The sequence below is a fragment of the Podarcis erhardii genome, assembly GCF_964252035.2.
Source record: "Podarcis erhardii genome assembly, chromosome: 3".
Lineage (NCBI taxonomy): Eukaryota > Metazoa > Chordata > Lepidosauria > Squamata > Lacertidae > Podarcis > Podarcis erhardii.
This window is the reverse complement of record NC_138507.1, coordinates 113,578,649-113,593,274: the sequence shown is the minus strand read 5'-3', so window position 1 is coordinate 113,593,274 and position 14,626 is coordinate 113,578,649. Positions and strand designations below refer to the sequence as shown.

The window sequence follows — 14,626 nt, the reverse complement described above, 5'->3', positions numbered from 1 at the left end:
TCAGTTAATCACCCGTTCCCACCACCCTTCTGAGTAATAGCCCTCCCCATCCTCTCACTATATATAAAGGTCTGATGACTTCTGTTTCAGTGTATCTGAAGACGTGTGCATGCACACGAAAGCTCATGACAATAACAAACTTAGTTGGTCTCTAAAGTGCTACTGGAAGGGATTTTTTGTTTGTTTCAAAGAAGAAGGTTATTACATATACAAGAAGGTTATTACATATACCCCACCCATCTGGCCGGGCCTCCCCAGCCACTCTGGGCGGCTCCCAACAGAATATTAAAAACACAATAAAACATCAAACATTAAAAACTTCCCCAAACAGTGCTGCCTTCCGATGTCTTCTAAAAGTCAGATAACTGTTTATTTCCTTGACATCTGAAGGGAGGGCATTCCACAGGGAGGGTGCCACCACATAGAAGGCCCTCTGCCTGGTTCCCTGTAACTTCAATTCTCAAAGTGAGGGAACCGCCAGAAGGCCCTCAGAGCTGGACCTCAGTGTCTAGAATGAACGATGGGGATGGAGACACTCCTTCAGGTATACTGGGCCGAGGCTGTTTAGGGCTCTAAAGTTCAGCACCAACACTTTGAATTGTGCTCAGAATCTGCCCAATCCTCTTTTCAAGTTGGTGGTCACCACTGCCTCCTGTGGCACTGAGTTCCGTCTATGCACAGCATGGCAAAGGACTTTTATCGGTCTTGAATCTTCCAACATTCAATTTCATTGGCTTTCTTACAAGTTCTAGCAGATGAATAAATTTTTAAAACCCCTCTAGCTACCCACCTTCTCAGTGGCATTTTGCAAACTTCTACCGTGTCGCTGCCTACTAAACTAAAAAGATCTCACTGGCTTCTCAATCTCTGCTGGCCTGGAAGCTGCAGGTCCACTCTGTGGCCATCAGGAACAGCGATTCTTCTGCACAGCCATTAAGGCCAGTGATGACCCTGCGCCTTGCCCCTGGAGTCGCTGTTTTGACACACGTATGAGTTGATGCATTAAAGCAGGGGTCAGCAAACTTTTTCAGCAGGGAGCTGGTCCACTGTCCCTCAGACCTGGTGAGGGGCCAGACTATATTTGGGGGGGGGGAATGAAAGAATTCCTATGCCCCACAAATAACCCAGAGATGCATTTTAATTAAAAGCACACATTCCACTCATGTAAAAACACCAGACAGGCACCACAAATAACCCAGAGATGCATTTTAAATAAAAGGACACATTCTACTTATGTAAAAACAAGCTGATTCCTGGACCACCCGCGGGCTGGATTTAGAAGGCGATTGGGCCGAATACGGCCCCCGGGCCTTAGTTTGCCTACCCATGCATTAAAGGGATGAGGAAGATTATTGCTGGAGTTACAACTCTCTCTTTGCAAGCCTGTGCCGGTAATTCAGGCAAGCTGAGTCACTTGCAAGAGGGGCGAATTCCAGAGGTCAGTGATGGCCCAGAGGCCCCCTCGGCTGCTTTCAGTCATGCATTTCATTTGGAGGCTGTTGGGTTGACTGGGACACAGTGCAAAGGTCCTTTTCCTTGCAGGGGTTTTCATCAATCTGAGGCTCCAGTGATAGAGCTGTGATCCCAGCTGAATGATTTCAGTAATCAGATCGGTGTGGTTTGATACGGCACGCAAGCAATTGCCAAAGGGCCGAGATGTGATTTCTAATTAAACATGAGCCACACACTTATGCCTCATGTAAGCAGTTATGGCTGGAAGGTGTGGGGAGGGTTTTGTCGGAGTGGCACCGCCATCAATTGCCAATCAAACCTGGCAGGCGTCACAAGAGGACGCAGGAGAAGTGTGTTTAATTCGATAGAGAGGCAGTGTGGTGTAGTGGCTTGAGTGCCTGACCTTGAATAGGGAGCCATGAGCTCAAATGCCACCTCCTCCAGCAACTTTGACCTCTCCCATACAGCCTATCCTACCTCACAGGGCTGTTGTAGGATAAAGGAGAGTGAACCTTGTATGCCAACTTGAGCTCATTGGAGAAAAGGTGGGATAAAAATGTATCATCATCATCATCTGTCTCTCTCTCCATATAGATTGCATCACTGGTTTGTTCCACACAACCGTTTCTCAACTGAAACTACCAGAATTTGCATGCATTCCTGTTTCCCTTGACATCTTCCATGTGAGTCATGTCTATACCTTTGCAAGCCAGGGGTTGCCAAAATGGTGCCCATGGCTGCCAGTGTGCACACTGGTATCTCATTCAGTGCTCCCCCCATCAGTAAATATCCCCTCAAAAATCCGCAATGCATGAGAGACATTTTCCTGCACAGTTCCTGTCTATACTCACTCAACCTCTCCTACAATGAACATTCCCTCTTAAATGAGCACATATCCAGCATCGCCTGAGCTCTGTGAGTGCGGCTTTCTCCCAAATGAAGTACAGAGTTTGAGGACCAGGACATTCGCAGGGAAAGCAAAATGCTTGTTTACAAAGCTATTGTACTACCAACCTTACTATATGCTTGTGAAACATGGACCACTTATAAACGCCATCTCCAACTCCTCAAAAGATTCCATAAACGGTGTCTCCAAAAATTTTTACACATCTCTTGGGAAGACAGGCGAACTAATATCAGTGTACTGGAAGAAGCAAAGATCACCAGTGTAGAAGGAATGATTCTTCAACATCAACTTCGTTGGACTAGCCATGTTGTGCGGATGCCTGATGATCGTCTTCCAAAGCAACTACTCTATTCCGAACTTAAAAATGGAAAGCGTAATGCTGGTGGTCAACCAAAGAGGTTTAAAGACTGTCTCAAGGCAAATCTTTAAAAATGTAGTATAAACACTGGCAACTGGGAAACACTGGCCTGCAAGCGCTCCAATTGGAGAACAGCCTCTACCAAAGGTGCCATGGACTTTCAAGAAGCACAAACTCAGGACGCAAGGGAGAAACATGCTAAGAGGAAGGCACGCTTGGCAAATCCACACCGTGATCAACTCCCACCCGGAAACCCATGTCCCCACTGTGGAAGGACGTCTGGATCCAGAATTGGCCTTCACAGTCACTTACGGACTCATTGTTAAAACTGTGTTTATGGAAGACAATCTTACTTGGCTATGAGTGATCGCCAGAGAAGAAAAGAAAAAGAATCTCATAGGATGGTGGAATTGGATCCTGCCCTTTCTGACAGACCTACCTTCCTACTGATCTCTCTCCCCCACCCCCAAATGTTTGCTCCACAAGAGAGGGCTCTCGTCCTTAGGTCCTCCTTGCAAGTTTCCTATAAGCATTTGTCTGGCTGCTATGAAAACATGATGCTGGACTAGATGGGCCTTTGACCTGATTCAGCCATCTCTTCTTACTTTCTTAATGCATGGGAAAAGCTTTGGTTCACTTTGAGAAAGTGCTGTACGAACGTGAAATGTCTCTCTTTCTCGCTCGCTCTCTGCTGTTCTTTTAAATGTTTGCCATCTGTCAACACATCCTTCCCATCATCTAACGCTTGTCTTAAGGCTAAACATACCCTCGTCCTCATCTCACCACGAGATCAGCCCCAAAGACACAGCATGCTGCCTGTTTTGTTTTCCTTTAAAATTAATTAATGTGATCTGCCGAGAATGAGATGAATAATTCATCTTTCATGTGTGTGTGTGTGTGTGTGTGTGTGTGTGTGTGTACACACACACACACATTTCCTTTTAAATCTTTTAGCTAGACATTTAAGATGAACATGTTTTCAGAAACCTAATTCGCAGCAGCAAACCATTTCTGGGGCTGTATGAAATTAAATGATAGGCGACGGTGTTTTGCTCCACTACCAGTTTTGTTTCGATTTGTTTCATATCTCCATTACATAAGGGAGGGGAGGGTCCCCTTGTCAGGGACTGGGTAGGGGACGAATGGTGGAGACCACCTCCCCACCCTGACCCTTCCAGAGAAGAAGGAGACAGTTCAGAATTACAACAGGGGTTTGAGGGAGGTTACAGCTCAGAGGCAGATGAGGGGGGAAAACTGGGAAATAATGGGAGAGGAAGGGGAGTGACAGCTGACAGACTCAGTGTCTTTAGAATGCATTCCAGACCCGCTCCTCTCCCAGACCTGGCAGGCATTGAAAGTAGGAGAGGAGAGAGCTCAGAGGCCGAAGGCGCAGATCAGCCATCGTAGGGATGACGCATAATGGGAGAGACGGAGGGGTGGGGTTTCACTCGGTGCAACACCATTACGTTCCCTTAGGTGGCTGCAGGCAGAGCTGAAGGTGGGCTCTTTGGGGTTCTTTTGGATTCAGAACCTCAGCCTGAAGTTCCAGGACGAGCAACAGACAGTAGGTACTGGCGTGTGTGTATGTGTGTCTTGTACACCGACCCTGGTCTGGCGAGGCTTGCAAACTTTCCTGCTCACCTGTGGCGAGTCTTGCCCATTTGACTTACTTTCCATTGTATAAAAGAAGCCCAAAGGAGCCCCCCCCCCCCCCCCCCCGCTGACAGGTCCTTGTATGATCAGTGGAAACAGTTGGTCCTGGCAATTAACCACTCTCAATTACACCCTGATCATTGCCACCTGCCCAGATTTTAACTTATCTGAATTAATTGTAAGATGTATTTTAATTAATTGATGTCTGTTTTTATGCTTATTGTGTTGTTTTTATGATGTTAGCCGCTCTGAGCCCGGCCTCAGCCGGGGAGGGCGGGATGCAAATAAATTATTATTATTATTATTATTATTATTATTATTATTATTACTCCAGGAGGCTGCATTTCTAAGCCTCTCTCTGTGAATATTGAATAAAGAGCATTGGTAAGAAGTTCCTTGTCTTATCCATTCCTGGCAAATTTCCGTGCGGGGTTGGAGGGTTGGATTCTCTAAAGCCTGACATCCACCTTCAAAGGTGGTTAATTATGTGAACATAAGAGGAGCTTGATGGATCCAGTGATCTGGTCCCGCTTCCACAATGGCCAGCCAGATGCCTGTGAGAAACTTCCAAGCAGGACTTGAGAACAAGAGGGCTTTCTCCCCCTCTGGTTTCCAGGAACTGATATTCAGAAGCACCACTACCTCCAAGTGTGAAGGCAGATCACAGACATCATGGCTAGTAGCCATGGATAGTGCTGTCCTCCATGGATTTGTCTAATCTTTGATTAAAGCCACCAAGGTTGGGAGTGATTATGTGCTGTGTGAAATACTCTCTTTTATCTATCCTGAACCTTCCAGTATTCAGCTTCAATGAATGTCCACAACTTCTAGCATTATGAGAGAGGGGGGAAAGACATTTCTTTGTCCACTTTCTTCATGTTAAGTAGAATTGTTTGATTGCACATTGAAATGGAGAATGCTTGTATGTATATTGCTAAAAAAGGATTAATTTCCACGGAAGCCTACTGAAGCTCTCTCTGAGCTCTAGCTGAGTTGATCATTAACTGCTGGTCTTCTCTGCTAGCTCTCACATGAATGTTTAACCTTAGAACACGTGATTGTGGTATTTGATTGCAAATCTCCATCTTGAGGAGAATTTTGAAACCTAGACCTGTTTGGAATTATGTTATATAAGAAGAAGAACCTATGCTTGAATGTTCAAATGCTCTATACAACTTTCTGGATACATCACTTTGCACCTGTTTTTGAAGAAGTCCTGGTTAGTAAAGCTTTGAATAATACTTGTGGGTCTGGAAAATTTTTACTCCAAAAGGATCCAGCTTTTATGCATGCTATTGCTTCATGCTGCGCAACATTAATATCTGCAATATGCCATGTATCGTTTTATAAACATTTCACCTCTTACTCTGGGCAGCTTGTTCTGCAGCCTTCAAGATGTTCCAGACTCGCATTCCCATCAGCCCCAGTGACTGTGGACAGTGGTCAAGATGTTTTGTAGGCCAAAACATCTGGAGGAGATCAGGTTAGGGAAGGCTGTGTGAAACAGGCAATAGTTTGCCTCCTGTTCCCATGTATATAACACGTTGTCCATTTTGTATGGGATACCCTTGACTATCCCCAGCCTTTAGACGGCAGAAATAAACATTTGGCAGCAAACCCGGGGTTCTTGGTCCTGTATATGCTGAAAACAAGCAACACAGGCCCCTTCTTCACTATACATATTTAAAGCAGTATTCAAAGTACTGTGGTACAGACACTTCAGGTTACAGAGGCTTCAGGTTACAGACTCCGCTAACCCAGAAATAGTACCTCAGGTTAAGAACTTTGCTTCAGGATGAGAACAGACATTGTGTTCCGGCGGCCCGGCAGCAGCAGGAGGTCCCATTAGCTAAAGTGGTGCTTCAGGTTAAGAACAGTTTCAGGTTAAGAACGGACCTCCAGGATGAATTAAGTTTTTAACCCGAAGTACCACTGTTGTATTATACCACTTCAAACTGTCATGGTTTTCCTCAAACGTAATAAAATATTGGGGTGGGTACAGAGAGCAGCTTGCATAGAAACCAACTCCTAGGGGCCAAGGTCCCTTCACCATCCCAATAAAATATTTGAGGGGGCTTCCTCTCCCCCCCCCCAAAAAAGTTGATGGGCATTGCCATTCAAGTGGTGTGTGAGCACTGTATCTTGAGATTATGTGGGGAGGGGTTCGCCTGCCCCCCCATGTATTTTATTGACTACTAGACCCAGACCTGGCACTGTGGGTTAAACCACAGAGCCTAGGACTTGCCAATCAGAAGGTCGGCGGTTTGAATCCCCATGACGGGGTGAGCTCCCGTTGCTCAGTCCCTGCTCCTGTCAACCTAGCAGTTCGAAAGCACGTCAAAGTGCAAGCAGAAAAATAGGTACCGCTCCGGCGGGAAGGTAAATGGCGTTTCCGTGCGCTGCTCTGGTTCACCAGAAGCGGCTTAGTCATGCTGGCCACATGACCCGGAAGCTGTATGCCGGCTCCCTCGGCCAATTATGTGAGATGAGCGCAGCAACCCCAGAGTCGGTCACGACTGGAGCTAATTGTCAGGGGTCCCCTTTACCTTTTTAGACCCAGACCAAACCAGCACGCAAGCTCAGCATCCTTGTACATGTGCACTGCAGGAATTGCAGGGGGAAAGAGAGAGGGGTGGAGGGAGGGGGGAAGGGAGATGCAAAACCCGTTCTTGGAAACCAATATGTGACCATGCCTGAAATGCTGTTAATGTAACTCCACTGAAAGAGGCAGTTATGCAAAAAACCCACCCCTCCTGAAAGCAATTGATTTGTTGCAGTGGGGAGGGGGCCTGCCTATCAGCTCTCAAAACAGCAAGCGAGGGCAAATCTTTGAGGAGCAGCAAATGAGGCAGGGAGCCGCTTTGAGTATCACTGGAAACAGTTGCAGCGGAGTATCTGCAACCCAGAACGGTGCCAAACCTTGTCCTTTGTGTGGGTTTGTACTGGCCGACTATATTTATATATATATGTACTCCTTTTCACATTTTTAGAAATGTGATACGTATATTGTGTTCGGTGTGGGTGGGACCACATATTCAAGATCTAATACCTCATTAATTTTGCCGGTTACTTCTTTGTGCTTCTTTTTCCTGTGGGTAGCTTTCGTTGTTGTTGCTTTTTTTTCCAGTAACAAAGGAACCTGCTATTATATTTATAGTCCTGGCCCCCTTTTTAATTTTAATTGTATTATATTTTGGGGGGAAGCAGGAGTCAAAGCCTTGTTCCCATGGTAACGTCTCTGTGCCACTGATGTAATTCTCTTCCGCTGAGGGATGGGAGAGAGAAGAGCCCGTTAGTCCTTGCCGGGCTCCCCGAGTGCTTCTGCAAACTCTCCTCAAGGCCCCTGGATGGGGCAGAGCTGATGCTGGCTGCAAAGTCAGCCTGTGGCTTTCAGCTTTTGTTGTGAACTGCAAAGAAGAATCTCTTTGTTGTCAAGAACATCATTTGAAGCCCTGTCTCAGAAGGGTTTGAGGTTGGTTTCCATAGAGACACGGGCATCCTCTTTTGTTTGGCTGAGCCGAGCCCTGGGGACTAGGACAAGCCACTTGGAAGCAATGAACAGTGGGACCTTTCCATAGGGCCTCCCTATTACTTGGTTGCAAATACCGTATTTTTTGCTCTATGTGCTGGTCCAGGGGGGAGGTTACCGTGGGGCGAGGTCCAGGACCTGAGTTGAGGGTCGGCAGACAGTCCTCCTCGGGCGAAGTGGGGTCCACAGAGGGAAGCCAGGCAAGGACAGGAACTCTGGGGGAAACAGGACTGGATGCTGGCCGAAACAGCTCATCAACGACGTTGCTCCCACAACCTGGGACCGGGCTGACTGGCCTTTATCTTCTCTGAGGCCAGGGGCGGTCCCGGCCCCCAGGAGACCCGCCTCTCCTGGCCTTAAGGCGAGCACTCCTCCTGGGAGAAACCAGTTCCCTTCGCCTCTCTGCCCTGAGCCTCTGCAGTTCAGAAGAGGCTGAAGGGTTACTGGACCCAGGGGGAGACTCACCTGTAGGCACTGAGTCCTCAACCACCTCTGGAGCCAGAGTGGATTCACCTGGTGCCTGCTCCTGAGGATCCAGCACAGGTGCAGGCGCTTCAGAATCAAGGCCCTGCCCCAGTTCAGCCGGCCCTGGAGGCGGGGACTCCTGTGCAGGCTGGGATTCCTCCGGTTCAGCCTCTGAATCAGATTTCCAGGCCATCACACCCTATAAGACTCACTTTTTCCCTCCTAAAAAGTAAGGGAAAATGTGTGTGTGTCTTATGGAGCGAATGCAGGCTGCGCAGCTATCCCAGAAGCCAGAACAGCAAGAGGGATTGCTGCTTTTGCTGTGCAGTGATCCCTCTTGCTGTTCTGGCTTCTGGGATTCAGAATATTTTTTTTCTTGTTTTCCTCCTCCAAAAACTAGGTGCGTCTTATGGTCTGGTGCATCTTATAGAGCGAAAAATACGGTAGCTTTGGGACTTTAACAAAAGAGGGGGAAAGTGGTGTGCAAGTTTAATAAAGTTACAATAATGGCTTGAAGGCTTTTAAGTGAAAAGTGATAGAGGAATGAAAGGGAAAGCAACAGTTGGGTGTCCACATAGACGTTGGCAGTGTCAGTGAGTTGACTGATTATGTTTGCCATCATTCTCGGCCACTTGGCAAGTTTCCGGGGCTGGAGGGTATGATACACACACTCCAAATAAATAATCAAACAGATAACACTTTTAATTTAAAAATAAATAAATGTGGAGTTTTTGTTTTTTCCACGACCCACCTTAGGCTGAGTCCAGTGCCAAAATCAAGCAAGCGAATGAGCGTGAGATTAAATAATTTATTACCGTTGCTAAAATGGAACACACAATGCCTGGCACCCCCATTATATGGTGGATTGTAAAAAAATAGCTTTAATACAGTATCAAAATTTACATACACGTCGTGGCAAAACACCAGCATCACTCAAATTAGCGGCCGCAGGGCGTGGCTGGGATCCAAAGAACCACAAAACCGGATCCAAACTCTCATGGGATTGTGGGGGTTTGAGGTTTCGGACCTTTCTTCCTCGAACAGCACCTCTGCCTGTCCCAGCAGCAAGCTACTTCCACAGCCAAAGGGCTTTTTCCAAAGCAGTTTGCAATAGGGGATTAGGAAGGTCAGCTCTTCAATGAAAAATAGTCAGACAACCTCTCTGGACAAACTCAAAAACAGCTCTTTGGACCCAGCCTTTGACTGCAAGCACAATTTCTTTTGAGGGTTTCTTTTCTCCGTTTGTTCCTCGCACGATTATAGGAATACAACAATTTAAAGAGAAATAGCCGAAGTGGTGGTTTTCATTAGCATGACGTCGTTAAAAAGGGGGGGAAAGGAAAGGAAAAAATTAGCAAAGCGACCGAGCCACTGAAACAAATCAATCCCTTTGTGATTTTCTTCTTCTTCTCTTCTTCTTCCTTCTAGAAAACGGGTAGCCAATGTACGCTTGCGCTACCATGTATAGGGCGAAAGGGTTGTACCGACACAGCGCCGCCACATTCCACGACCCACAGATCAATAACACAACATGTAACAAAGCCCATTTGGCAGGGGGAGAAGAGGGGAGGATATAAGCTCGGGGAACCCAATCTCATTAATCAAGGGGGAGGGGAACCCAAAAACTTGGGAATTGTTGCATTCCTATGTTAGCCTTGGTTTTGTTTTGTTTGCTTTTTTGCTTTAAATACTCAGCTATGGTTAGAAAGTCAAAGCAACAGCATCTATTCACAAGCCTGTTGCACATTCATACAAGAAACTGTTGCTGCATTTTGAGATATACACAAAATAGCTATCAGAGCTGAATACACACAATCTAATGGCATATGGAGGGGGTGGGGAAATGGGGGGGGGGAGAGAAATGTCAACGTAAGCCCACCCAGGTCAGGCACAACGGACAAGAGTTTAAAACCTTGGATGAAGGAAGGACATGCTTTTGAGAATATTCAACGTTTCCTTTGAAAAGATGCGACCGTCAGCAACAAAAGCTTTCTTCTTCTTCTTATTCTCATAAATACAGCGCTACCTTGATAAGCTCTTATAGACTCCTGTGAAGCAAAATATTTGTGTGGTCAAGGAAATGGATGAAGGAAGTCACTCAGTACTCAGAAAGGACCCTCAGCAGGATTTGGCAGAGTGGAGGCTTCAAATATTTAATTCTAAAGCCCACGGCACCAGTAAAGAAGCATTAGGGAAGGAGTGTGTTTTTCAACAGGTTTGAGGCTTGGTTCGTTGTGCTCTCTGACGTCACAACTCAACTCAGGGCTCTGCAACAGCGCAGCAGAAGACAGCACCAGGAAACCAGGAACATCCAGCACGGACAATTGTCATTTAGGTGTTGTAGACAGCTTCTACGTGGCACAGAAAAATGGGTTCATATGTTAGGAGTCAAGGTGGCTGGGGAGACCCAGGCAGCATTCTAAAGCTAACAGCTGTGATGTCATCTACACGGGAGCATACTTACTATGTCATAATAAGGAGTCAGGACTAGGGGAGGGGAAGAATTTGTTCCCTCCACATGCGGGAGCTAACTAACCTGTCCCAGGCCTCCTAGAGCACTGTGCAACCTGGAACACAGCCATGCGGTTCAACTCGCACGCTCTGTTTTTGGTTGTCTGCACTGTGTGGGTCCAAACTGCCTAGGATCTAGCCTCAAGTTAATATGGATCAGGCCTTGCAGAGGGTTCCAGGCCTGAAAGCCCAAAACCTGCTGGAATTGATGGGTTGCAAATCATGTGCGCATGCACACAGACATCCAGCTAAGTTGCCAGAGGGTCGAACCAGGATCTTGGACCTCAGATGCTTCCATGCACACCTGGTGCATTCAGAACAGCTGGCCACCGTGGAAGCTGAACTTCCCAGGGTGCATCATTCCATGGGGTTGGACTTCCCAGGATGCACCACATTTCTGCTGGAATAAGAGCTCTGATGAAGCTTATGCCCCGGAGACCTCAAACTGGGTCCTCTCCACTGCCTTTGGCCACTCACATTACTCATCAAAAGCAGCAAGAGCAACATGCAATTTCCCAGAAGTACTGGCTGCTTCCCCTACATCCTGAGTAGCTGGCCACTTCAGCACCACTTAGGTCTACTTGCCCTAAAGATACCGAGCATTCAAAAGAGCATTCAGTGCCTTAAAACACTTTATAAGATCCTCAGGCCACAAATTTAGTCCTCCCTTCTTTCTTCCCCCTGGTAATGCAAGCAGAGAGGCAGCAAGGAGGGCCCCATAGAGTCCCAGACACCTGGCTCTGGTGCAGAATCTTCAAGATCTTCAATCTTCAAGGTCTTAAGGGCCAGATCCAACACTAGCAGAAAGCAGCACCATTCTTCCATAAGTGCAATGGAGCTTCTCCCCCTCTCCTCCCCATGCGCCCCTCAAGTTGGCTCTGGGGGGGGTCAGGAGAACCCCTCAAACAGTGCACTGGAGCAGGAAAAGGGGAACATTCTGCCTCCTCCCAAACTGAAATGCTTGCCCTGATGGAATGATTGTCATAATGCTACAATGACTTCCACCCCAAGTTGTAATCCAGAACAGAGATTCCCAAACTTGAGTCTCTGACTGTTTTTGGACTACAATTCCCATCTTCCCTAGCTAGCAAGACCAGTGGTCAGGGGTGATGGGAACTGTAGACCAAAAACAGCCAGAGACCCAAGTTTGGGAAAGCCTGATGTAGAATCAAGGTTAATTATCTGGACATCTAAGCAGCATCCTTGAAATTAACTTGGATGCTCTGTATAATGTATGAGCAGGTATGTGCAATCCTCACGAGAAGCTGGAAACTGGGGCTCTTTGGATCTGGAAAAAGCCTTTAGCATCTGGCCAGCGTGAAAAGCCTAGCGCAGCCTTTCTCAACCTGTGGATCCCCAGATGTTGTTGAACTACAACTCCCATCACCCCTAGCTAGCAAGGCCAGAGCTCAGGGATGATGGGAGTTGTAGTCCAACAACATCTGGGGACCCACAGGTTGAGAACCACTGGCCTAGCAAGTGAATCTAGCAGAATTCCCCACCCCCTCGCCAGCTTCTGTTCTACCCTGGTGAACTTCTGGAAGCCAAAACTCTAAAAGTCCTCCATTGCCTTTGCTTCATCTCTCTTCCTCCAATGGGCCTCCCTCACACAACCCTCTCCCACTTTTTTGGACTGCCTCTTTGGCTTGTTCCTGGTAAAACACCGAACATACCTGATCCCAAATCAGACTCCGTATTGGATCGCACTACTGCCATCTAGCAACTAGGCTCCTGACCTTTGCTGGGGGACTGACCATCCATCAGCCCAGCTCCTTGTTCTATCTGGTCTCTCAGAGAGGGAACTCCTGCTCTTTACAAGACAGACTCATCGCTGCTCCATTCCTGGGGTTGCCTCAGCATTGGCCTTCAAGCTTAAGAGAGGAATGCCTTCTCTTAAGAGGAGAAATGCCACCTCTTTGGAAGACATTTGCCAAAATGAATGAAAACAAATGAATTCTTTTTGTTTCGGGTGGGGGGGGGCTCAGTTTTAGTGCCGTTGTTTTCTTTGCTACACTACTGGCTGGTTAGGAGACTTGAAGGTCTTATATTTAGCACCTCAGAATGCAATTACTCTACAAAGGAAAGTGTTTCAGCTGCAATCTGCCTAAGCACCATATTAACTAACATTAATTTTTTTTTAACACACCCTGGTGTAGAGCTACCAGGAGAACCTAACTGTCCAAACTGGGATGGCCAAAAGGCACAGTTTGTAGGTATCTTTCCAATCTGGTGAAAAAGCTCCTGGGGAAATGTCACAGGAAGGCCAACACATTAAACACTTCTTCCATGTGGGTTCTCCTCCAGCGGCAGATTTTAACAGCCTTCGGAATTATCAGCTGGTACCTCCTGGGCGTATAGACTGTAAATGCTCATGGCAGAAGCAGAGTTGGATTAGTCAGAATATATATTGAGTGTGATGAGATCTGGATACTTTTCACCAAAGTCCTTGCAGGAACGGAGGGAGGGGGCAGAGCAATCCAGATTCCAGAGGTGATGAATGGAGTTGTCTCCTTGTTAGGAAAGAGGCTGCTTTGACAAGATTAAATCCAACAGTAGCTGAAATGGTTCCTTTGTTCCTTAAAAAAATATCCATTCACATAGGCCCTTTGTACTGGTTTCCAGACAAGTGTTGCCTAATTCCAGGACACGAGCCGACAGCATCTCCAAGTTTCCTCCACACAACCTGAAAACAGAAAGAGAAAAGCATGTCAATAGATTTTGACAGAAACCAGCTGTTAGTCACACAACCCTACACATTCTAAACAGATGCTTACTAGCCTTCTTCGCACATCTTGGTAAACAAAACCATGGCTCACTGGATCGGCACAGACATGATGGTTCCTGAAGAGAAGCACACATCCACTTTGCTCCTTCCTGATCCTTTTACCAAAATGCAGCATCAACATTTGACTTGGTGTGTTGTCCAAACTGGAAATTATGGTCAAGGGCTCTCTGTTGGGAAACTGTGTATGTGCAGCTACTCACACAGAGTCAATTAAGGTTTGGCAGACAGCCAGAAGGCAATCTGAAGGAGTAAGTCTGCCTGGTGATAACAGAGACATGCAGACAGCTCCCTGATTGGTCAAGCTCTTTCAAGGGAGTGATAATTAATGGCCCACTAACTGGAATGTGTTAGTTCAGGAGTTCAGAGGTTCAGAGTTCTGTGTGTCAGTGTAGGAGCTGTGAGTCGTGTCAGAGAGAGCTAGCAAAAGATCCGTGTTCTGTTCCTGTAAATAGTCCACTGTATATAATAAACACCTAACTACACGTTCCCGGTTCCTGCTTCGTCTATCCTGTCTGCAGCCAAGTCGCCAATTGCTTCCGTGGATTCTGCGTGTACTCTGCTAGGTCTGGCTAAGGTCCTGGAACTAGTCAGAAAGTTGAGAAACACCAATAGGTTTTGCCAATACCCTCTTCCTTAACCATGGTTGTTAACGATAGGATGAAGCCTGGCTACATTAACCATGGTCCTGGTTGGCTACATTAACCATGACATGCTAAGCCAAACCTTGGTTTAATTGCCACACCACACTGTGCTATAAAAAGGACTGGGGTGAAAGAAGCATCACTCTGGGAGCCAGCACATTCCTCTGGTCCCAGTAAAACATGGCTTGGCTTAGTTTGACATGTGAACCATGCCATTCTGTAAAGTCATCATACTGTCTTGTTGTTTTTTTAATAGAGAAAGTGTTGACTAACTCAAATAACTAAGAGCTAGCTCATATGTTTTGGCTGCCATCAGGAGGTCACC

At 46.8% G+C, this 14,626-nt stretch overlaps 1 protein-coding gene across 5 annotated transcripts in view; it reads right to left on the bottom strand.

Moving 5' to 3' along the window:
- Positions 1 to 9,158: 9,158 nt before the first annotated feature.
- The window catches only part of CCDC85A (coiled-coil domain containing 85A), a 172,857-nt gene continuing 167,389 nt past the window's right edge, over positions 9,159 to 14,626 (bottom strand). For 4 of the 5 annotated variants that reach the window (XM_081854829.1, XM_081854826.1, XM_081854827.1 and 1 more), the window contains one exon: positions 9,159 to 13,558. Coding sequence is in view for 3 of the 5 variants with exons in the window: in XM_081854826.1 (XP_081710952.1) it covers positions 13,469 to 13,558 (90 nt within the window). In the remaining 2 variants the exon portion in view is untranslated. The remainder of the gene's footprint in view (positions 13,559 to 14,626) is intronic. The other variant, XR_014154558.1, reaches the window with a different exon arrangement.